This window comes from Bos indicus x Bos taurus, chromosome 10 (genome assembly GCF_003369695.1).
Source record: "Bos indicus x Bos taurus breed Angus x Brahman F1 hybrid chromosome 10, Bos_hybrid_MaternalHap_v2.0, whole genome shotgun sequence".
Taxonomy (NCBI): Eukaryota; Metazoa; Chordata; class Mammalia; order Artiodactyla; family Bovidae; genus Bos; species Bos indicus x Bos taurus.
This window is the reverse complement of record NC_040085.1, coordinates 81126204-81150325: the sequence shown is the minus strand read 5'-3', so window position 1 is coordinate 81150325 and position 24122 is coordinate 81126204. Positions and strand designations below refer to the sequence as shown.

The 24122-nt window shown below is 48.7% G+C and overlaps 1 protein-coding gene and 1 long non-coding RNA gene across 5 annotated transcripts in view; both read right to left on the bottom strand.

Annotated features, from left to right (window-relative positions):
• Nucleotides 1-24122, bottom strand: part of IFT43 (intraflagellar transport 43) — a 108868-nt gene that overhangs the window by 23745 nt on the left and 61001 nt on the right. For 3 of the 4 annotated variants that reach the window (XM_027552495.1, XM_027552496.1, XM_027552494.1), the window contains 2 exons: nucleotides 4860-4892; nucleotides 4104-4222 (listed from right to left, as the gene is read on the bottom strand). In XM_027552495.1, coding sequence (XP_027408296.1) covers nucleotides 4104-4222; nucleotides 4860-4892 — 152 coding nt within the window. The remainder of the gene's footprint in view (nucleotides 1-4103; nucleotides 4223-4859; nucleotides 4893-24122) is intronic. The other variant, XM_027552497.1, reaches the window with a different exon arrangement.
• On the bottom strand, nucleotides 14781-23018 carry LOC113899143. The gene is made up of 2 exons (XR_003512847.1): nucleotides 21755-23018; nucleotides 14781-15180 (listed from the first exon to the last, which is right to left on the bottom strand). It is a non-coding gene; the product is annotated as an uncharacterized LOC113899143 (long non-coding RNA).

Sequence of the window (24122 nt, the reverse complement as noted above, 5' to 3'; positions counted from 1 at the left end):
CCTCTGCAGATCAGGGATTCACCGAGCACCCCAGCGTCATCAGCATCACAGTTTCCAAGCACACTGTACCTTGACCACCTGGTAGGGATCCTGCCTCCTTGAGCCCATTGGCACATCCTCCTGGTTGCTCTGCGGCCCTGTGTAACCAACGGCTGAAGCAACAGAGCCTCTGAGGCCAGGCTGACCCAAAGTGTGGTAGAAGCCACCAATCAGTGAGCATCACAGCTGTCACCGTAGCGGCGGCAGAGGATGTCCCAGGAACACGTCTGGGAAGACAGACTTCTGGGGACAGAAGCGCAGGGTACCTTGTTGACCAGCGCCACCGGGAATTAATAGCGGGTGGAGTAGCTTGGCAGCTGAGACGAACTGAGTGAGAAGAGCTGAGGCAGAATATCTAGCAAAAATAAATGACCTTGTTGATGAGAGAGAACGGAAAAGCAATCAAAGGGCTGAAGAATGATAGAAGGAGACTCAGGGGCTCTTACTAACCCTTAGAGCGAGTGCAGACTCAATTCCTGACCTCTAGTGACTACCTTTCTACCTTCATACCCCTTTGGGATGAGATGAGACAGAAGTACTTGTGCACACGACTCCCTCTCCAGTCCTCAGTCCTGGCTTTGGAGGGATCACAGCAGGGCTGTCAAATGTCAGTGTGCAAAATATTTATCTGGGGAGCTTACTTAAATTAATGCAGATTCCCTGGGCCCCAATCCCAGCTTCTACTTTGCCAGTGGCCTGGGAATCTGTATTTTTAAACTTTTTATTTTGTTCTGGGGTGTACCCAATTGACAATGTCGGGATGGGTTTCAGGTGAACAGCAAAGGGACTCAGCCATACATATGCATGTATCCATTCTCCCCCAGGGCTTCCCCAGGTTGAGATGGTAAAAAATCTGCCTGCAGTGTGGGAGACCTGGATTCGATCCCTGGTTGGGGAAGATCCCCTGGAGAGGGGAACAGCTACCCACTCCAGTACTCTAGGCTGGAGAATTCCATGGACAGAGGAGCCTGGTGGGCTACAGTTCAAGGGGTCACAAAGAGCTGGACACGAGTGAACAACTAAGCACTAAGCACATTCTCCCCCAAAAGCCCCCTCCCACCCAAGCCAGCACTTAACATTGAGCAGAGTTCCCTGTGCTATGCAGTAAGCCCTTGTTGTTTATTCATTTTAAATACACCAGTGTGCACACATCCATCCCCAACTCTGTGAATCTGTATTTTAATCACCCTCCTAGCATATTTCACAATTGTCCTATGTGACTCTCACCCTGATCCTGTGTGGTAGCTATGGCACAGAGAATCATCTATGTTCCCCAGATTCAGTTCTCTCCTTCACCTTAGTCACATGCAAAGGTTAGTTAATAGAAGGCTTTGGAACTCCACTTCTGGCCATGAGAGAGTAACTGGTACCAGACTTGCCTTCCTGTTATAAACAATCAGAAAACTAGAAAAAAAATACGAGAAACAGCTGCTTTCACACAGTGGAAAGAGGTAACCCAGAACCAGGACCCCTGAGGGCAGGAAATGAATGGAGTGGGCCCTGTAGTCACCCTAGCTTCCACTTAGAGGTGCTTCTCGGGCACTGGTACAGGGTAGGGAACCCCGAGTCAGGCACAGGCAGTCTGGAGGGTTGAGGAGACACAGGTCAAAGTTTAGGTGGCTGGGATTTGAGAAACAACCTAAGTGTCCACTGATAGATGAATGGATACAGAAGACATGGTGTGTATATATACGTGTGTGTGTGTATACAGACACACAGACACACACACACACACACACACACACACACACACACACATAAGGCTTCCCAGGTGGCGCTAGTGGTAAAGAACCCGCCTGCCAATGCAGGAGACTTAAGAGACACAGGGTTTGATCCCTGGGTCAGGAAGATCCCCTGGAGGAGGAAATGGCAACCCATTCCAGTATTCTTGCCTGGAGAATCCCATGGACAGAGAAGCTGGGTGGGCTACAGTCAAAGGGTCGCAGAGTCAGACATGACTGAAGCATCTTAGTGCACAGCACACACATACATACATATATATATATGCATATATATATGTATGTGCATGTGTGTGTGTGTGTATATATATATATATGCATGTGCTCACGCTGTGTGCTAAGTCGCTTACGTGTATATATATACATATGTAGGGCTTCCCAGGCGGTGCTAGTGGTAAAGAACCTGTCTGCCAATGCAGGAGATGCAGGAGACCCAGGTCCAATCCCTGGGTTGGGAAGATCCCCTGGAGAAGGAAATAGCAACCCACTTCAGGATTCTTGCCTGGAAAATCCCATGGACAGAGGAGCTTGGTGGACTATAGTCCATGGAGTTGCAAAGAGTCGGGCACGCCTGAAGGGACTCAGCACAGAATACATATACACACAAACATGTATATGTGTATATATACACATACACAGTGGAGCGTTGCTCAGCCATGAGAAAATGAAATCTTGCTGCTTGTGACAACAGGGATGGACCTGGAGGGTATTAGGCTTAAGTGAAATCAACCAGACAGAGGACGACAAACACCATATGACCTCACGTACGTGTGGAATCTAAACCACAAAACAAACACAATACAGGAACAGACTTCAACACACAGAGGACAAGCAGGTGGCCGCCAGAGCAGGGGGCGGGGTGAACTTGGGCAACAGCAGGAAGAGGCACAAACTTCCGGGGATAACGTACATAAACCGCTGGGAAGTTACATACAGCATGAGGAATATGGTCAATAAAATCATAGTAACTTGCGTGGGGACAGATTTATCATGAGCTCATTAATGGGCAAACGTCAAATCAATACGTGGCACACCTGGCACCAGCATAACACGGCCCATCAACCACGCTTCACTTAAACCCAAAGAAACAACGGCCACAATGATCTGAATCTGATGAAAACCACAAATCCACAGACTCAAGATGTTCAAGTAGGATAAACACAAAGTAACCCACAACAAGGCACATCGCGACCAAATTGCTGAGAATAACAGATAAGGGAAAATAAGTCTTAAAAGCAGGACAAAAAGACAGTGCATACAGGGGAGCAGAGATAAGGAGGACCACTGGCTTCTTGGCAGACAAGCAAGCCAATGGACGATGAACCAAGTACCTCAAAGACTAAAAGGGAAAACCGAGGTGTCAGCCCAGAATCCTTTATCTGGTGAAAAGTAAAGACATTTTTCAGACGAACAAGACTGAGAGAATTTCTTGCCAGAGGACCCGCTCTACAAAAAAATAAAACATTACATGAAGCGCTTCAGGCACAAGGAAAATGATACTAGATGGAAATTGAGTTCTACACAAAGGAACAGACTGAGGAAATGGTAAATATGTGAGTTAAAAAAGAGGCTTTGATCATTCAGGTCCTAAAGATAACCTCCCCTCTAGTAGGTTTCCTGCAAAAGGTACACACAAACTTTATGTCTTTTTGAGTTCTGAACACGGGCTTCAGCTGTGACACGGCTGCTAGCCGCTGAAGCACTGTTTCTCCCTTATTTACAGCATCAGCCTTTAACCAACTATGTGCCATGCACTAGAGATGCAAAGATAAACAAGACAAGGTGTCCACTATCAAGGAGCTTAGAGCCTGGTGGGAAGAACAACTGAGCCAATAAAGCGTTAAAGCATGACGGTCACTCAGCCCTGTGTGACCACAGGCAACTTCATCGCTCTGTACTTTAGTTTCCTCAAATATAAAAGTGGGATAATAACAGTACTACCTCGTAGGGCTGCTGTGAAAATGAAATGCTTCAGCATCTATAAATTGGGAGAACTGTGCCTGAGACTAATAATAAAGAACCAATAAGTACCAGCTATTATTGCTGTGGGGGGTGGTCGTTACAATGGAGGTTTGCCCAGGAGGTTGTGGGCACAGGGAGAAACAACACCTGAGTCAGAGACGGCGGGTGGGAGGGCAAGGGAAGACAGTTCAGAGGAAGTGATGCTTCTGGCCGAGTGCTGAAGGACAAGGAGGATTAATGGATAAGGAAGTGGGGAGGAACCCCAGGCACGGGAAGCAGCACTTGGCCAGGCACAGAGACACAACCCACAGGCCAGGACGAGGCCACAGGGATGTGGCCAGTAAAGCCTGCAGCAAGTGGCACCTTGGCTGTAGCCCAGGAGATGCTCTGGGACGTCTCTGGAAGCCCTTCTGACTTCCTCCACGGGCATCTTACCTCCTCCGTCATCTGATCTATCCAGGCTCTGCTGTCTGAGGCGGTGGCTGTCACCAAAAAAAAAAAGGAAAAGAAAGGAGGAAGTGAGTTTGAAACACAGGAAGGAACAACCTATTATATTTTGATGGCTTCCATTGCTTTTCCTAGGTGAAAATGTCTCTGGACCCACCTTCCTCCACCAGCTTGGTCAGGCCTGCTTCGTCAGTTTGGTCTGCTGTGCAAGGCGCACAAGCTGTACCATCCCACCAGCAGCATCACACGGACTGCGAAAGGATGCTCCTTCCGCCTACCCGCACACTCCGTCTTGACCCAGAAACCTGCCTTCTTTCTCTTTGATATGTCTGGGGAGGAGGCTAGGATTAGAAGGCTGGTGTTCCTTCTGCCCATCTTCATCAATAAAGCAGAACCTAAGGGTCAGTCCTGTTGACACCTGAACGTACAATCTAAGACCCAGGGCGTGGGAGACAGGACATGGCCATCCATGCCAGAGTCCAGCCCTTCAGCTGCAGAAGCAGCATTCGCTGAGCCCCTGACTATCACTCTGATCTCCAGCCCGAGCCCAGCCCGCTCCCTGCTGTCTATGTTCGGATGCTGCGTTCAACAAAGGCTGAGCTGATGAGGACCACACAGACCGCATGGTGGACTAGGGTCACACAGGATGCCGTGAGAATACTTGAAACATACTCTTGTATTTCTTCAGAAGCCCTCCTTTGTGACCTGAAAGAGAGAGAGACAAAGTTCATGAGAAACTGCTAGTCTCTGCACTGGGTGGGACACTGGAGGGGTGTTTCAAAAGTGGGGTAAAATGAGAATAACTCAAGTGATCTATCTGTCTGGATTCCTCTTTATAGACCAAGGCCCACAACCGACGAGCGAGTGACGGTGATGCCTTCTTACGCCCTTTTCTCAGCATGTCGCCACATTAAGCTGTTGAGCTCGAGTGCTTAAATTGAAGGAGAAGCTCAAAACTCAAAAGCGGTGTGGATGATACCGTGCCTTCTTTTTCTTTCAACAATTAACTGATCAGTTTACAGGAGCACGCTCTTAGGACGGAGGCCATGGGTCTCGTTTGGAGCTGTTCTGCTAACACACGTAGTTCCCCGTGAGCAGAAGGGGATGAACCAGCCGTGCAGTTCAGGCCTGACTTCTTGCCTCCCCTACGGGAAGGACCGCAAGGCCCTGTGAGTGATGGTGGCCTGTTCACACGCTTATGTGAGGCCCGGGTTCTCCAACCTGAACGTGTGTACAGACCATCTGGGAAGCTTGTCAGACATGCAGATCGCTGGGCCCAGCAGTGAGAGATTTCTGGATCGGCTGTCTAGGGGAGGGGGAATACATCTTAACTTTAACAGTCGTCACCCTTTAGCCAATCTTACTTAGAAGACTTAAGACCAGAGTTTCTCAGAGGCTCAGTAGTGACCTGCTTGGATTAGAATTCCTGGGAATTTGAGCGTGCACTACACCGAGATTACTTTTCTGTATGTGTGACAATCTCTGTGATAAGAGAGTATTTGTTCTCTTTATGAAATCTTTTAAGTCAGAAATCAATCACCATGATCCATGCGGGCACAGGGTGATGGCGATGCCTTAATGGCTGGGAGGCAGGATGCCTGAGAAGTCCCTCCCCAGGAAAAGTGACCTCGGGACCAACCGGCACCTTCTGCAAAAATGCAAATAATTCTCCCCGAGAGGGGAAAGGTAAAGTAAACCCTGGGACCACTGCCTCTGACTGTCGTGGTGAAGCTGAACGCTATAAACCTGCTGTCCGAAGGAGCCGGTCCTGTCACCAGCAGCAGGAAGGCTTGTATGGAAACCGGGATCAGAGGAGAGGAACAGGCTTCAGGAAGGTGGTCGCCCAGGCCTGCACCTTCCCGCTCTACAGAAGGGGCAGTGCCATCTCTGGTTACCCTCAGGAGTCTTAACAGAATCGTTCTTTCTGAAGCCCTGTGCCAGAGGAAGCAGCAGCAGTGACTCGGTCGGAAGGAAACCATAATGATAAGGCTACTCTTCGGGGGAAGGCTGATTAATTGCCATTTATTCACTCATCATCTGAATCGGTGTAATTGCTGCTGAACCCACGTCCTGCTCCACCCCACTCTCAGGGTAGCCCAGTATCTTCCTGCATCTCGTTGCATCCCGCAGGGAAGGAGTTGGAACTAGAGACCACGGCCCCCAGGGATGGAGGGCGGGGATGTCCTCAGGTGGCATTCTGTCTGTCTGTCTGTCTCTCCATCTCTCCTGCCAGAAACAGCAGGTTCTGGGCAAGCCTTCTGCTCGGGAGATGGAAAGCCTAGTGGGAACCTGTGTGGGGCCCCAGAGAAATGGCGTGAAACCCTGCCTGTAGAACAGTGGGCCACTGTCAGGCCATACCAAGCTTCAGGTAAATTTGGGCTGCGCCACACCACTGATTATTTTGGTTTGGTTTCATTTTGTTCTGTTTTAACATGAATTTGGTATCCAAATTGGTTTATTTTGTACAAAAAAAAACCCCTGGATTTCTGAATTCTTCAAATATGAACACTGGCAACACTGCACTTACATTCCCTTAAGGAAAACTCGGGGAAGCTGGGCTGTGCCCAGCGCCCTCCCCACTGCAAGCCTGAGCTCTGCCCTCCTAGAACTGGGGGTCCCTACTAGCTGAGGCTGGGAAAGATTGAAGGCAGGAGGAGAAGGGGACAACAGAGGATGAGATGGTTGGATGGCATCACCAACTCAACAGACGTGAGTCTGAGTAAACTCCGGGAGTTGGTGATGGACAGGGAGGCCTGGAGTGCTGTGCAGTCCATGGGGTCGCAAAGAGTTGGACACGAATGAGCGACTGAACTGAACTAAACTAGCTCTTTATCACTGAGCCTGTGGTGCCGGCTTGAGGAAGCAAGTGAAGCATTTCCCGTAGCTGTGCAGCTACCAAAAGTGAGAAAGCAAAAGGCAGTGGGAAGCATGCTTCAGGAGAGCAGGCAGAGGGTACATTTCTTCACAGAACCGTGATTATGCAAGTAACTTCTGTTCCTCGGTGATATAAGTCAAGTGGCTATTCTGAAACGATCCCCACTTCACAGAGTTACTATACCTGACCAGTCAGTCCCCAAAGGCACCTCAGGCCATGCAGTGACGTGAAGTCTAGCACAAGGATTTTCAAACCACAGGTCGTGACCCATTAGTGAGCCGTGAAACCCATTTAGAGGATCACCAGCAGCCTTTCTTTTTTAATCTTTCTTTTTTTTTCAATAGCAAAGAATAGTGAAGAGGGTATATTGCAAATCGTAAAGATAAATATTATGTAAGTTTTTTTTTAGGTTTATATACGGATATACCCAGTCATGATGGAGAGTGCATTTTTAAAACTGCTGGAGACAGGTTAAAAAAAAAAAAAACACGTGGTGTTCTATCACCGCCCAGCAGGTAACCCAAGAAGGAAGGACGTGGGGCTGCAGTCCCGTCTCTCCCAGGCTGTGTGGGTGGGTGGAGGCTGACAGAGGGGACAGCGGGTTCTGGGTCATCTCGTCCTCGCAGACACATTTCCGGGGACACGGTGTGAGCCGGGCCAAGCCTGAGGCAGGAGGACTGCAGAGTGGCGGCCAGCTCCGCCCCAGGCTCCCCCAGAAGTGCTGTGAGAGGGTTTGGGAGCCTGGCAGTTATCATACTGGGGAGCCCACTGTATAGAGACACAGCACGCTTTGGGATTTTCAGTGACTCTCGTGCATATCAGCAGTCATTCTGGAAAGGAGGCAGCCGCAGGCTCCGGGAGCATCGTGTCACACACAGACTGGGACCGTGGGTGCCGCGCTGTGCACTTCTGTCCACGCCACAGAGCCGGTCGGTGGCGAGGCTGAAACGAAACTCCCCATCGCCCACCTTGCACCCCCGATTCGAAATGCGCTGCCCTGAGCCCTTGCAAAAGCAGGTACCCGCTGATTCTTAGCTGTCCCCTGGGCTCCCTGAACACTGCTTGGATTTACTGGGCTCGCATGTTTTCCATACTTACAGGAGACAACAGACAGCTCATTGAAAGCTTGACAGAATCCTTTACACGAGGAGTTCTTAACCAGTGGACCACAAGAGAATCACCCCTGGGAAGCTTTTACGGTGTCCACCCCAGGCCCCACAAGCGAGTAATTTCTAGAAAAGGAACCTAGTCATGGATGTGAGAATCACCACTTGAAACCTTATGTCAGAGAGCAGGCTGAACTCACTAGTTGCTAAGCAGCAGGAGGTAAGCCTTTTTGCCTTGTCCTTCCGAGTTGCCTACTTTCTCCCCTGTGTGTTAGTCGCTCAGTCGTGTCCAGCTCTTTGCGACCCCATGGACTGTAGCCCACCACATTGCTCTGTCCATGGAATTCTCCAGGCAAGAATCCTGGAGTGGGTAGCCATTCCCTTCTCCAGGAGATCTTCCCAACCCAGGGATCGAACCTGGGTCTCCTGCATTGCAGGCAGATTTTTACCACCTGAGCCACCACGGAAGCCCTTTCTCCTAACACAAGTGACAGGCTGAGGGGAGGAAGGAAATGGCCTTAAGGACTGAAGGCTCCATTCCCGAGTGACCCGAGACTCAGCTGGGATTCCCCAGTGTTCATAAAAGCTCAGCAGACGCCCTCCACCCGGGGAGGCCCAGAAGCAATTCAGGTCCGATTAGAGATGCTTGTTCAATATTCAAAATGTAAAACACAGAGGTTGCTGAACCAGCACTTTGAAAAGTTAATTAAATGCCAGGTTTCTTTTTAAGAGCTACTCCATCACTTGCTGATTGCTTTGGCCATTTTGCAGAATGAAGCTTTAACTCCAGACAATGAGAGTACATGTTCTCCCTCACCTCTCACCTTGGGGAGACAGGGTGACGGGAGTAAGGGCACCCTGGTCTCCTGCTTTGCAGCGAGGGATGGCTGGACCTGGTAGGTAACTTGCCAAGAAGGGAAACCATGGCCCTCTCTGTGGGGAGCTTTACAAGTCACTAAGATCGCTCAGCTTCATGAGAAGCTGTCTGTTCTTTAAACACTGAGTTCCCAGGTGGAGACTTCAAGGTTAGGGGCATGGTCTGGTTTTCCCTATTTTATTTTTATTTTGTTTATTTTTAAATTATTTTTATTTGTTTTTATCTTTTGGCTGTGCCACACAGCATGTGGGATCTTAGTTCCCTGAGTAGGGATCGAACCTGTGTCCGCTGCATTGGAAGACAGGAGTCTTAACCACTGGACCAACAGAAAAGTCCCTTGGTTTTTCCTTACTTTTCTTTAAAGCCCAGTCCTTCAGCTCCACATTCAATCAGTCTCCTCCTGGTGTTCACCCCCACTTCTCTACCATCCACACACTGGGTGTTTCCTCCTCAGCTCCACACATTCACCTTCAATTCTCAGGGAAAAGACCCTTCCCAGGCCCTCGCCCACACAGACCTGTAAAGCTGATGACTGATGACAGCAACAGTTACCATTTATAGAGCTTGCTGGGTGCTGCTGCTGCTGCTGCTGCGAAGTCACTTCAGTTGTGTCCGACTCTGTGTGACCCCACAGACGGCAGCCCACCAGGCTCCCCCGTCCCTGGGTGCTAGGCACTCTTATTTATATATCCCTGTTATATAACACTATGTAAGCATTACATATTACCTTGTTTATTTATCACATTATCTTCTTTCACGTGCTCCCTTTTATAGATGAGGAACCTGGAGCTCAGAGAAGTAAAGTTAATCTGACTAAAGTCACCCAGCTAGAAAGTGATAGGGCCAGAATACAAATTCCAGTTCTTAACCCCTACGTGATACAGGCACGCAGGCAGCTCTGCTGACCAGGGGAAGGGCTCATTCTACATTCTGCTTGAAATTCAATTCATATTTTCCACGATGAGATGAGGATATAGACTGTAAGACTTCTGACTTAGAGGAGCACGACAGCTTTGTACCAGGGGGTAGTTAATGTTGGCTTAATTGTTCTGCGTCACTGTTCGTGAATTTTTATTTACAACCTCACAGCTCGTGTAATGGCAGAGAGGAGACCTCATCTAGCCAGGTCACCCTTCGCTCCATGTCCTCGCCTTCCCAAACTTCCTCTGGTCAGATGCAGTTCCTTTCTTTTGACATTTAGAGACCACGCTGACATGCACTGGGCATGATTTTGGTCAGCGGAGGACAAGCTTGCCGGCTTCCAGCACATCTCCCCTGCAGCAACACAGAACCACAGCCTGATCCCGGATGCTCGGTTTCACCCTGGGGCTCAGCGGCAGAAAAGGACCTCAGTGTGAAAACCCTCCCGGCCTGTGCAGCCCATCTCCTCTGCCTGCCCTCCTGCGTCAGGCAGAAGGCCTCAGCTGCTGCCTACACGGGTCACGTGCTGAAGGGTGAAAGGCGGCTCTAATGTAGACATCATCTCAGTTAAAATGTTGCTCTCGAGTTTAATGGAATACCGCAGAGATCTAAATGGAGATAAAGCACCACGGCTCAGAGAACAGCCAGGATGCTATCTTTATGCGGCATGACAATGTTCAGTGGTTAATTAGACACCGTTAACCTATTTTAGCAGGGGACATAACTGGGATAAATGGGGGGAAGTGTCCTTGAAGTCTCTTAATATCCACAGCACATATTGGACCCTAGACTCACCTCCCTGCTGCAAGACAGCACAGGCTTAAAATAGATCAAAGTGCTGGACATGGAAGCGCCCAGTGGAAGACACTCTACCAGCCCACCCTGCCTGGGCCACGGTCTCTAAACGGCGAGGGATGTGAAGGGTTTGGACAAGTGGTTACTAGTACAACTTGTGGCCCATGAGAGAAGCGCTAAAGCCACTGTAAGGGGCTTACAGGGCTCCCATGATAAAAAGAAGAAACTCTGCAGCCAGGGACCAAATTCATAAATACTTAGCAAGGGCAAGAGCGGGAGTGAGAGACCAGCTGAAGTGAAGCTAAAGCTACCTTATATTTTCAAAACATACCACTCCTCTGGAGGAAAAGCAGGCAAAATACCACTTTCTTGCGAGGTTTTCAACTCTCATAATTCTTAAAGGTCCAATAAAAATCTCACAAGCCTCGCTGAGGTCAGTTTTACCAAGATGTGAGAGAGGGGAGGTCATTTGTCCCAGGTCATATAACACATCACCAGGACATCCAACATCGAGGCTCTACTTTATAAATTGTATGACCCAGCAAATGAGCCTTCACAGCAAAAATCCGAATCTGAGCAGACGAGAAATCTTCCATTGTAATCTCGGCTACCAGGTCCATTCAGCATCAGGCAGGGGACCACTAAACTGGGGTCCCGCTGCTCCAAGTGTCCCCATACCTACAATACTGATTAACAACCAGATAGTTCTCATGAACTGAAGTTTTCTTTGGCTAAAAGATTTCTCTTTATTGAAAATCTCTCCTGAAAGTTGAAACCCCCTCTTTCCCCCTGGGTTCCTAATTCTTGTCATTCATGCATTTAGTGTCTAGAATATTTTTCTAGGTATTGTTCGTTTTCCTTTCTTTTTAAAAACAAACGAGAACTCCCCAGCACCCAAATTCTGGCACTTTGTAGTTTTAGATCACCTTAGAGTACAGTTAGCGCTTACTGGCATTATCAGCAAATAAGGTGTCTAGTAGAAAGACGAAAGAACAATCTCCAAATCCTGTCTGTAGACTCCCAAGCCATACCAAGTGGAAGGGATAGGGAATTACAAGGCAATTCCTGGGTGAAGTTTGCCCCCTGCTGGTCAGATTCAAAACAACATCTTTGTTCCGATTCAAACTCAAGAGAAGCATTTATTTATCAGGAGGGAAAAAAAAGATTGAAATATACAGAAACAGTCTTAGTAGCTAAAAATAATTATTGGAACATATACTATGTATGTATATGCCTTATATGAATAAAGTAAAAAGTTGAAGAGTTCACACCTCTAGAACTTAGGTACCTTGAATGAACACTATTTTGTTTAGAACAAATGGTGGGTGTTGGGATTTGTGGATCTTTTGCTCAGGATTTTACAATTTGGCTGCACAAAAAGAACATTATAGAGATGGCAGTAATGCCTCCAGAAGTCTTACCCACCGCAGTGCCTGAAAGACTGTGGCTACCATCCCACCTGCGCATCTTATAGGTGAGGAAATAAAGAGACCAGGAGATGCAAAACGACTTCATTACAGACCCAAGGCGAACTGGACACACAGCTGGAACTAGAAACCAACATTCCCTCATCTACTGCTGCTTCTATTACGGCCCAGATTTAACAGAACAAGTGTGTTGATCACTCAATTATATCTGACTCTTGTGACCTCATGGACTGTAGCCTGCCAGGCTCCTCTGTCCATGGGATTCTCCAGGCAAGAACACTGGAGTGCACAGCCATTCCCTTCTCCAGGGGATCTTCCCAACCCAGGGATTGAACCTGGGTCTCCCGCACTGCAGGCAGATTCTTTACCGTCTGAGCCACCAGGGAAGCCCAGAAGAACAAGTGAGGTCAGAGCAAAACATCATGGCAGCACTAAAGACAGAACTAATCTTTCTGGTTGGGTGACGCTGGAGAGACTCCCTAGAAAACGTGCTTGAGACTGGCAGGAAAGTCACAGGCGGAGAAAAACCTGAATAAAGGCAGGGGCCACAAAAGGGCCAGGTGTACTCAGAAAAGAGCAGGGGAGCTGGTGCGACTGAAATACAAAGGGTGGTGGCTGAGAATGAGAAGGGCGGAGGAACTGGCTGGACGTGCTGACAGACTGGAACAAGATGCTCTTCCATGTAGGTATCAACCCCAGAAACACAGACGCTGATACCGCTCAGGGATGGAACGGGGTGGGGGGGCGCGGGCTACACATTTTCGCTGGGCTCCTTTTTTCCCCTTCAAGTTACTAAGACGATTGAGAGGGGGTACAATGAACAGTAGGCCACCTACCACATATCTGGCAACGCAAAAGCAGCACGAAGGGTTAAGTGGATGACACTCGGTCATCCTTCCTGCTGGAGAAGGATGGGGAGGAAAAATCTCCGGGAAGAAGTGCTGCCGAAAAATCCGCCACGCTCAGATGCCACCCTCACGCAGTTTGCTGTAAGTGGACTTCCTGCAACTACTTTATACGTTGACTCCTTACTTTTAATTTACTTAAAAGAAAACTTTACATTCTCAGTGGAAATTCTGCATTACCAACCATAGAGAAAGTAGTTACAAAAAAAAAAAAAAATACAGCTTAAACAAAACACAAAATTTATTATAGCTACATATTGCTATTTGCCAAAGTCTGAGCCTATGGCATATTCCTCCTTTGTTAAAAAGGTAGATTAGCAAGGTTAGAAAGGTATTAAGGAAATACTAGGTGCAAACTGCAACTTTCCCATTGATACAATTGGAGGGGGCTGAAAGCCGATGGGAAAGACAGTAACTTTAAGACTTAGGGCTGGTCTTTGGGAAATGTAGCCACAAGGACGAAAAGTGAAATGACACAGGACGTGGTAACCAAAGTAAGTGGAAATCACGGCTCCACAAGTCAGTTTTTGCTGTTGTTCAGTTGCTCAGTCATGTCCGACTCTTTGTGACCCCATGGACTGCAGCATGCCAGGCCTCCCTGTCCTTCACCATCTCCCCGAGCTTGCCCAAACTCATGTCCATTGTGTCAGTGATGCCATCCAACCATCTTGTCCTCTGTCATCCCTTCTCCTGCCTTCTATCTTTTCCAGCATCAGGGTCTTTCCCAGTGAGTCGGCTCTTTGCATCAGTTGGCCAAAGTACTGGAGTTTCAGCTTCAGGATCAGTCCTTCCAATGAATCTTCAGGGTTGATTTCCTTTAGAATTGACTGGTTTGATCTCACTGCAGTCCAAGGGACTCTCAAGAGTCTTTTCCAGCACCACAGTTGAAAAAGCATCAATTCTTTGGTGCTCAGCCTTCTTTATGGTCCAATTCTCACATCCATACATGACTACTGGAAAAACCATAGCTTTGATTATATGGACCTTGGTTGGCAAAGTCAGGGGGCAAACTTTCATCAGTGCTTCTAAAAACCTTTATTTCAGTCCATTTTTTAAAAAACTAGAGATGATTTACACTGAATGATCAGGGTCTTTTACTTCTCCTAGAATTTTCTTCTCCATAATAAAGAAACCGGTGGAGACTTCCTTCTGGTCACTCACTAGTTGTTCTCTCTGCCTTTCCGTTGCATCCTGTGGTCCCCCACAGGCCCGCAATCACACTGGGACTCACCCAAGTGAGAAGCTACCCACAGGGAAGGTGGTGCAGTGGTACCTGCCGCTAGAGGTGGCCCCCTCCACTGCCGATGTGCGAGGCCCTCCCGGGGCCTGGCAGGGTACTGTGTGGGGCAGCCTTCTGGAAGGCTCCGGATCCAACCCAGTGACCCCCTGGTACAGAACCGAGGACACTCTGGCACTTCTCAATATGGCCTCTTGTGCGATGACTGCTGTGAAACCAGGAGAAAGAGGCCTAGCCCCCAGTAACCAGCGGTGGTGAGGGAAGACGGGACAAAAAGTAAAACCACCAGCAGACCCACCAGACCAGAAAAGAACCGAGCTTATACAAAAGGGGTTCTATTTCGTGTGCATAAATTATACCTATGTCTGCCCGGGCTGTGGCTTCGACAACGAAAACGGCTTTCAGTTACTTCTCAATAAAGGACTAAAAAGAGAAGGGAAAAGGCAGGTATGATGTTCACAGATGCATTTTATTTTTGAGAGACTGAATCCATCAAAGGGAGAACAAGGAGATCATGTATGCCGGGAGAATTCTAACCAATGGCAGGCGCCCCCGTCCCTCCCTGCTGGCTTTCAGCTGGCTCACTCTGCAAAGCAGTGCATCCCCCTTTAGCAGACGGGCTGGCTCAGGGGACACAACTTCTTTTCCTTGAAAGTTTTTTTTTGTTTTGTTTTGTTCAGTAAGATTGCTTCATATGATCAACATCTCATTTCTGCGAGGGTCCCGGAGGACCGCAGTAAAGACGGGTTTTATTCTCACAGATGCGCTGTTGCACAAATAGCGTAGTGCACGGCCTTTTCATGAACTTGAGATGAATGCCTGCCGCTCTCCAGGTTTGAGGATGGCATGGCTGCAGAACGAGAGGCACATTCTATTACACTAATTAGCTGGACGACCTTGGGCAGCGGGGCAAGGTGACATCTGCCGGCTTTTCTAAGTCTTAAGATTCCACCCCTGAGCCACTTAACCGCCCCAGGCCTCATTTCCTCCACCTCCAAACCGAAGGGGCCACCTCGTGACCTCTCGGGTCCTTCCTCAGCTCTGTGAATGACGCTGACCCTGCCTCTACTGGCCCCCACCGCCCACCCCCCGAGTCTGTTCCCATGAAAACTATTTCCTACTCTGACAACCTCCCAAGCCGCCCCTTTCCCACACCTGGTCTGTGTGCTCAGTCGCTAAGTCGTGCCTGACTCTTTGCGACCCCATGGACTGTAGCCCACCAGGCTCCTCTGTCCACGGGATTCTCCAGGTAAGAACACTGGAGTGGGTTGCCATGCCCTTCTCCAGGGGAATCTTCCTGATCCCCACAGCTGTTTAATCCAGCCCTAAAATTTCAATCACTGTCATGTGCTGGTTTGGAGATTCCCAAAGTCAATGCGTGGGGAAAACAAAACCAAAGAGGAAAGTGGGGAGGGAGCAGAAGGGCAGGGAAAGAGGACAGGAACAGCGGGGAAAGGAATTGGGGGACCCTTCTCCCTTATGCAGTCATTCCTAGAGACAACAAAGTTCACACAGACTCTCTTCCTACTGAAGACCTGAAGACATTTTCCTCCTTGGTCCCCCCTTCCCTTTCCCTGTGTGCTCAGTCGCTTCAGCCGTGTCTGACTCTTTGCAACTCTAGGGACCATACCCCACCCGGCTCCTCTGTCGGTGGGATGCCCCCAGGCAAGAATACTGGAGTGGGTGGCCATGCCCTCCTCCAGGGGATCTTCCCAGCCCAGGGACTGAACTCGCATCTCCTGCGTCTCCGGCATTGCCGGTGTGTTCTTTACCCACTGAGCCCACCCGGGAAGCCCTCTTTCCTTGAAGAAGTGAAGTTGCTCAGTCATGTCCGCCTCTTTGTGACCCCATGGACTGTAGCCCACCAGGCTCCTCTGTCCATGGAATTTTCCAGGCAAGAGTACTGGAGTGGGTTGTCGTTTCCTTCTCCAGGGGATCTTCCTGACCCAGGGATCAAACCCAGGTCTCCCGCATTGTAGGCAGATTCTTTCCCATCTGAGCCTCCAGGGAAGCCTCTTTTCTTAGGTGTTGTCAAAACCTGCCACACTCTCCCAGCTTCACCGGGAGCCTGTACCTCCCCTTCCCACTCCTCTGCTAAGCGCCTCGGTGGCTCACTTCCTCCTGATTATGACTCCTTTCTGCTTTCTTTCCCTCTAAGCAGCTGGAGAGAAGGACCTGCTGACCCTCTGGACCTCCCAACAGGGCACCTCAGAAGTCAACCCTCTGCTCTCCGGCTCCCAGAGGGCTGGAGGCCCCGGGGCTCAGAGGGCTCAAAGCCGAGCATCACCATTCACTGGCTGTGTGCTCTTGGGCAAGTCACTTAAACCCTGCAAAACTGGTGATAGTACCACATTTCGCTTCACGGGGTTGTCATTAGAATCAAGTGAGTTAATTTACATCAAGTATTTAGCACAGTACTTGGCACACAGGATGAGACGGGGAACAGCCGTTGCTACTTCCATTACGATGATAATGAGGATGCTTTTAACTCCAGTCTCCACTCCCTGTGCTCAAGACACTGTCTTTCTCCTCCTCAATCCTATAGTGGAACCCTTGCCCAGAGATGGGTGCTGGCTAGGTGTGCACAGCCATTGCTCCATACTTTCTGCTTCTAACCCCCTCGCTCCCCTGCTTCCCAGGTTACTGCTGCCTCTGGCTGAAACTGTCGGGGAATGAGACACACCCACTCTCCCCACTTGGCCAGCCGCCCGCCACCTACACCCCCCAAGTCCTCACGCCAGCCGCCCGCCGCTTCCCCGATGCTAACTCTCCCCCGATGCTGACTCGGTCTCCAGGTTCATCCTCAGCCTTCTCGGTGCACACCCTTCTCACGCTGTCCGTCTCCTGCTTTCCACTTCCTCTGCCACTTGGCCACTTGGCTCCCTTCCTTCACTTCAGCCACTTTTGTTTATCCCTGTCTCAAAAGCAACTTTTTCTGCCTTTTGAGGCCTTTCCCAATGATTCCCTACTTCTAAGAAGCTCCCAGCATTAGGTGAGACTGTTTTTACGCTCCTTAGCACACCCGACTCTCTACATCACATGACACAGTCTCAGAAAGAACCCCAACCAGTGGTTTCTGTCTCTCGGCCTGATGGAGTCGACCACAGAAAACAGCATGGTGCCTACTCAGAACTCCTGTCCTCGTCCTCTCAACTCAAACCCTAATTCTGCTTTAGTTGGTAATGAGCCTAACTAAAAATATTCCACTCTTCAGCCTCTTTTGCACTGAGGGGTGAGCATATACATTCCTGATCAATGAGAAAGGTGCAGCAGTCCGTGGAAAGCATATTCTACCCCCTCACCTCCAAAAAACAAATTCTTACTAATAAAGAACCCTTTTTCTTCTCCTCCATATCATCCACCATTCTTCTTGCCTGGAAAACAGAGGTGAGGTCTGGAGGTACAGCAGCCATTATACCACTATGAGGCATAGCATGATGACAAAGGCCCACATGCAAAGGATGGTGGGCAGGAAGATGGAAAGAGTTCCATCCCTGCTGTCACCACGGAGCTGCCACATCAGCCCTGGACCACGAAGTTCTGGACCTCCTATTTTCTGACATAAACCTCTTTCCATTTAGAGCTCTACTAATATGGTTCTCTGCTGCTTGCCAGTGCAGGAGCCTCAGGAGACAGGATTTCAATCCCTGGGCTGGGAAGATCCCCTGGAGGAGGAAATGGCAATCCACTCCAGTATTCTTGCCACAATAACACCATGGACAGAAAAGCCTGGTGGGCTAGAGTCCACAAGGGACACAACAGAGTGACTGAGCACACACATATGCTGCTGCCTGCAGATGAATTCAACCTCAGATGAATTCAACCTCACTAATACAACAAAACTAGTGGCAAATGGGAAGTCATTCCAGGTGAGGAAGAACACATATCCTATGGAAAAACCACCCTCATGAAATCATAATTAGGTAACCTTAATAAACAGTCTCATAAGAGAAAGCAATGATTTGAAATGGACACATGAGGAGAGCAATTCACAGGAAATGGATGAGTCACATCACCAAAATCTGCCAGAAAAAAAAGGGATGTCAAACTCAAGGGAAAAGCTGAGCAGGCCTCTCCGCAACTCCATCCAGCCTAGAGAGAGAAGCACTCACTATACAGAGTGGAGCTGGGGCAGCCCTTAAGAGGAGGCCTCTATGGGAGAAACAGGCGTCTTTTTACATCTGCAAATTCCCCAAGATGGTGCCACATCAGAAAAGCATTCAAGAGAGGTGTAATTGTGTGTCCCTTGCACCACCGGTCGCAGCTGTCAACACATCCAAGGCTCCTGGTAAAGCACATGCCTGCAACTCACAGCCCTGCATGCAGGTCCTTCTCTGCCTTGTCCACTGACTTCCTTCACTTCTCCAGGCAGACCATGGGCTTCCATCTCCCCCAGGCTCTGCCTACTCCAAGTACACTGGGGCACACCCAGGCCTCCTCCACTGGCCCCTGTGCCTGGGAGGCATGCGGCGTCTCGGGGTCTGTCAACTGTTCCATGGTTTATGCACCCAGATGATTTGTCTCAAGTGGCTGTCCAGAAAACACAGTTCAGACTGGCAGACACTCTTTCCGAGTTGTGCAGGGCCTTAGAGACCATTCAGCTCTAACGCTGAAGAGACAGAGCCCAAGGGTGTGAAGCTGGGGGCATCAGGAGAAGCTGGACTGCCCCGCTTTCTCCCAGACAGAGCTCGGTGGAAAGAAATCCCGGGGCCACAGGGCTTGAACATCTGGGATTTCCCAGGATTGTGACATCCTACAGCTGAAATGGGGAGCTTCGAGATCACCTAGTCCAAAGCCCTTTGGAGCCTCAGCCCACACAGTCCACATGACCCGCCTGCGCCAGGGTGACAGGGGAGTGGGTGACAGACATGGCGATGGGACTAGACCACAGGCAGATGTTTCAACTTCCAGCAGGCACGGGGAGGGGTGGGGGGCGCGGGGTAGAAGGAGTGACCCTTGGAAGGAGGGGGATAGTGGGGGGGGATGTATGGGGGAGATGGACAGGGGAAATACCTCCCAGGCAGATGCCTGCCTTCATTTCATGAATGCTTGGAGTGCCTGCTCTGGGCTGAGAGCCCATAGACCACTCTGCCCTCGGCCTTGGCAGGAGTCACGGCCGAAACCTGTAACTAGAACCGGCTTCCGAGCTGGCTGCCTGGGGACGGATCCAGTTCTTGGAGGGCACAGCAGGCTTAGAAGGAACGAACGTTTCTGATGCCTAACTGAACTGAACCACGAGCCCAACTGGGTCTGTTGACCGTGTGACTGGCGTGGCCTTGGCCCGTGTGGACCGCATCCTTTGTGCTCACCATCTCTGCGGGCAGGCAGCCAGGGAAGCCGGGGGTCACGCGTTCACCGCGTGCTGCCCTGCCCTCAGGGGACACCCACTGAGACTCCCGCCAGTGCACACACACAACACCAGGGGTCAAGGGCACGAAACAGAAGGTGTCAAGGCGCAGAGAAGAAGAGCAAGACCCACGGTCAGACTCACCCAATTCAAATCCTGCCGGGCTCTTACTGGCTGTGTGACCATGAGTAGGTTAGTCAGCCTTTCTGAAGTTTTGTTTCCTTGTCTTTTAGTGGGGATAATAAGAGAAACTACCTAATGGGGTGGGGAGGGTACTTTGAGGATAAATTAAGACAACTGTGCTTAGCACAGCAGCCAGCGCCAAAGCCACAATAAGCACCGTGTGTCTGTGTGTTTTCCCATCCATACAACAAGAGGGCTGGGCATGACATGTGGGTTGTCTACACGCGGTTCTGCAGTGTGGCCCCAGAAGGTGGAATCTGGGTCAGAGGATGGAGCTGCAAATTTCCTAAAGAGGAACTGTTTAAAAAAACATGGCGGGGGTGGGGGGGATATTGTGTGTTTGTATATATGTGTATTTATGTGTAATATTATGTGTACTCACACACACACACACACACACACACAGTCCTCCCTCCATATCCATGGGTTTTGCATCTGCGGATTCAACCAACCACGGATTGAAAATATCTGAAGGAAAAAAAAAATCTCAAAAAGCAAAACTTTAACTTGCCACACCCTGCCAACTCTTTACATAGCATTTGCATTGCATTTACAACTATTTACATAGCATTTACATCGTATTAAGAATCATAAGTAATGCAGAGATGATTTAAAGTACATGGGAGGATGTGTCTAAGTTATATGCAAATACCATGCCATGTGATAGAAGGGATTTAAACACTGATGATTTTTATACCTATGGGTGTCCTGGAAGCAGTCCCCCTTGGATCCCGAGAGACAACTACATATATATACTTCTGAAAGTGTATCTATTGTGCAAAACTATATAATATATCTATTGTTGGTAAAAGATACCAATGAACTGTTATGAGTAGCCACTTCTAGAGAGATGACTAGGATCGGAGGAAATGATAGTTTCAGGCAAATTTAGCTTCATGTCTTGTTTGAATTTTTATATCATTAAAGTGTCCTTGGTTTGCTTATATAACTACAAAAGACTTAAAAAAAATATAAATGTCTCCATTGAATCCCCCAGCAGTGGAAGGAGTTCAGGCAAACCGAGGGCAGCACTGTAAAGGCACCAGAATCTGAAAGGATTTGGACAGAAGCTTCTAATTTCACTTCCCTGGTGGCTCAGACAGTAAAGCGTCTGTCTACAATGCAGAAGACCTGGGTTCGATCCCTGGGTTGGGAAGATCCCCTGGAGAAGGAAATGGTAACCCACTCCAGTACTCTTGCCTGGAAAAGTCCATGGACAGAGGAGCCTGGTGGACTACAGTCCATGGGGTCTCAAAGAGTCGGACACGGCTGAGCGACTTCACTTTCACTTTCTAGTTTCAAGATCTCTGCACTAAGTGATAATCCAGAGAGGCACAGGAGCATTCCATAGGACGCTGTGCTTTCTCGGCTACTATAAATTAAGGGACCCCTCTGTGGGCCTGTCAATCCCTTCCCGAACCTCAGAGACTCCCTCTTTTATGATCCTACCCCTGGTTCCCAGCTCCAGTCACACAAGAATTTGCACCTCTGCAAAACTAGAAACTGCCAAGTACCAAAAGTCAAAGCCTTCACAGGACATGCCAAGAACCTATTCTAGAATTGCTCCTGGCTTTCAGTCATAAAGATAAAACTCAAGGGTAGTTTAACTAGTCAAGAAAAGCTGCAGGCATGAGGGAAGCTGGGCGCAGGCTCTGGGCAGGGTAGGGATGGATCTCAGCCTGTTACTTTGCAGTCTTAGGCAGCCCTTCCAAAAGGCCTCCCCGCAGGCACCTGGGAAGCAGGGCTGCTGACGTGGGCTCTAGAAACGCGGCTCCTGGGCACCGTGCAGCCTCCGGCCTCAGCCGTCCCCTCCCGGGTGCACACGCACAGGCGGCAGGCCCATCTCCAGTCACTGCACGCACCCTCCCCACCTCCCTGAGCACCAGGCACTCACCTCTGCTCCAGGGAGGGCCTGCGCAGGGCTGTCCAGACAGCCTTAGTAGCAGCCCAGTAGTCTGAAGACTGCTCCACCTTTCAGAGCGGGAAGGGAAGTATCCAAATGCTACTCCACGTGGGGCTTACGGGAACAGACTGCTATCACCTTCAACTGGGAGGCACTTGACAGAATTGCAAGATTCCAATTATTTCATATTTAGTCATTTGCATAAGTAAACTGCTTCTGTGACACTAGACGAGCCATCCAGGCCCCTAAACTGCAATGAACAGAACACAGAACATCACTTTCATCAATCCAGATGGGAACGCATGAAAATGCGCCTCTCTCAATCTTCAATGAAAAAAACGATATATGCTTCCTATTCGTTCTCCAGCCTATGGAATTTATATGTACTCCTTACAGTACATATAAGCCTTTGATATTTTCTACAGAGTCATGTTATGGCAACTACATGAATAAAAAATACAAGTCTGCTTTTACAGCCTGGGAGAATATCATGTCTATTGTCTGCTCATGACTACTTCTATCGAGACAGGAAATTTTGGAGTACTATGCAGCCCTTAAAAATGATGCAGGTCTACTCTGTATTGAGATTCAGAAAGATCACCAAGAAATACTCTTATATGATAAAAGAAAAATGCAGAATAGATGGGCTACCATTTATGGGGGGGGGGGCGTAGTTATAGAGCACATTAACTTATTTTTTTGTAAATGCACAGAGTATCTTTGGCAGGAAACTCAATAAAACTAGTGAACAGTGGTTGACACAGGAAGAGGATCTGAGTATCTGGCAGGGGGGGTGCACAAAAAATAGAGAAAGAAACTTTCCTTTTATATCCCAGCCTTTTTTTTTTAAGCTTTAATGAGGCATAACGGACAGAGATTATATATATTTAAGGTGTACAACGTTTACCACAATCAACTTAATACATACATCATCTCACACAGTTACCATTTGTGTGCATGCAGAGTGGGAATATTTAAGATCTACTGTCTTAGCAAATTTCATGATCCCAGTCTCTTTAATCTTTTGAATTCTATACCATGATTTTTTAAATACAGGGAATCTAGAAAAATGGTACAGATGAACCTATTTGCAGGGCAGGAATAGAGACAAAGATATACAGAATGGACTTGTGGACACAGGACGGGGAACAGGGAGGGTGGGACGAACTGGGAGAGTAGCTCTGACATATAAATACATTATCATGTGTAAAACAGCTAGCAGGAAGCTACTGCATAGCACAGGGAGCTGAGCTCGGTGCTCTGTGATGACCTAGAGGGGTGGGATAGGGGATGTGGAAGGGAAGCTCAAGAGGGAGGGGATACCTATATATATATAGTTGATTCACTTTGTTGTACAGCAGAAACTAAAATAACATTGCAAAGCAATTATACTCTAATAATAAAAATAATAAGAGTTGAAAAATAAAATTTATTTAAAATAAATAAAGTTAAACACTCAGAGTTCTGATGTCTCAAAAGACAGGTGCAGTGATAGTGTCTACAGCGTAAGGATCTGCACTGTCTCTGCATTCTACTCTTTCTCTCTGTCACAGTTGTCTTCACAAAGTGAGCCACCTTTCTCAACTTTGCTACATTTGAGTTTTAAGGTCAAACAGACCTTAGTCCACAAAGAGGCATAATATCATCACTATGAAAGGGGGTTCTGTCGACCAGAGTTAGACCTGGCGGCACACGCTGGCCGAGGCGCAGCAGTCTGTCCCTGTGTCTGCAGCATGAACCAACGCTCACCTTCGCCTCTGCCCATGGAGAGTGACCTGCAGTGAGTACCTCACAGCTGTGCGCACTTTGGGGCTCAGTTGGAGAGGACAGTTCAGCAGAGAGTTCAGCAGAGTCCTGCCTTCATGCCCGCTACCTACCAGCCACCAACACAGTACAAGTGTTTGAAGACAAGAGAGTGTAAGGACAGAATGAGCTCAACAAATCACACACTCTTCCCCACTTCCTGAGGACACATTTTTTCACTCGTTATGTTAATGGATGCAGTTTTGGTATCTATTTCATCTTCAGGTTCGACTGAACATAAATGATTTATAGCGATAAACAACGCAATGAAATTCTCAATGGTCTACACAAATAAATCAACAAGCTGAAAAAATCCCTGTGAATTCTCTAAGTTTATTAAAGTAAAAAAGTTATCTAGATTGTCCTTTATCATCTTTCCATCCAGGTTCTGAACATGGCTTGAGAGCAAGGCGAGAAATTCCTTTTCTGGGAGCCCATACAGATCGAACAAATGGAAGGTGTACATTAAAAATGTATGTTGTTGCTTGGTCCTGAAGCCACCTTGTTTTAATCTGTCGTGTCTCAGAAGCCACGTGGAGGAAAAGCATATGTGCAG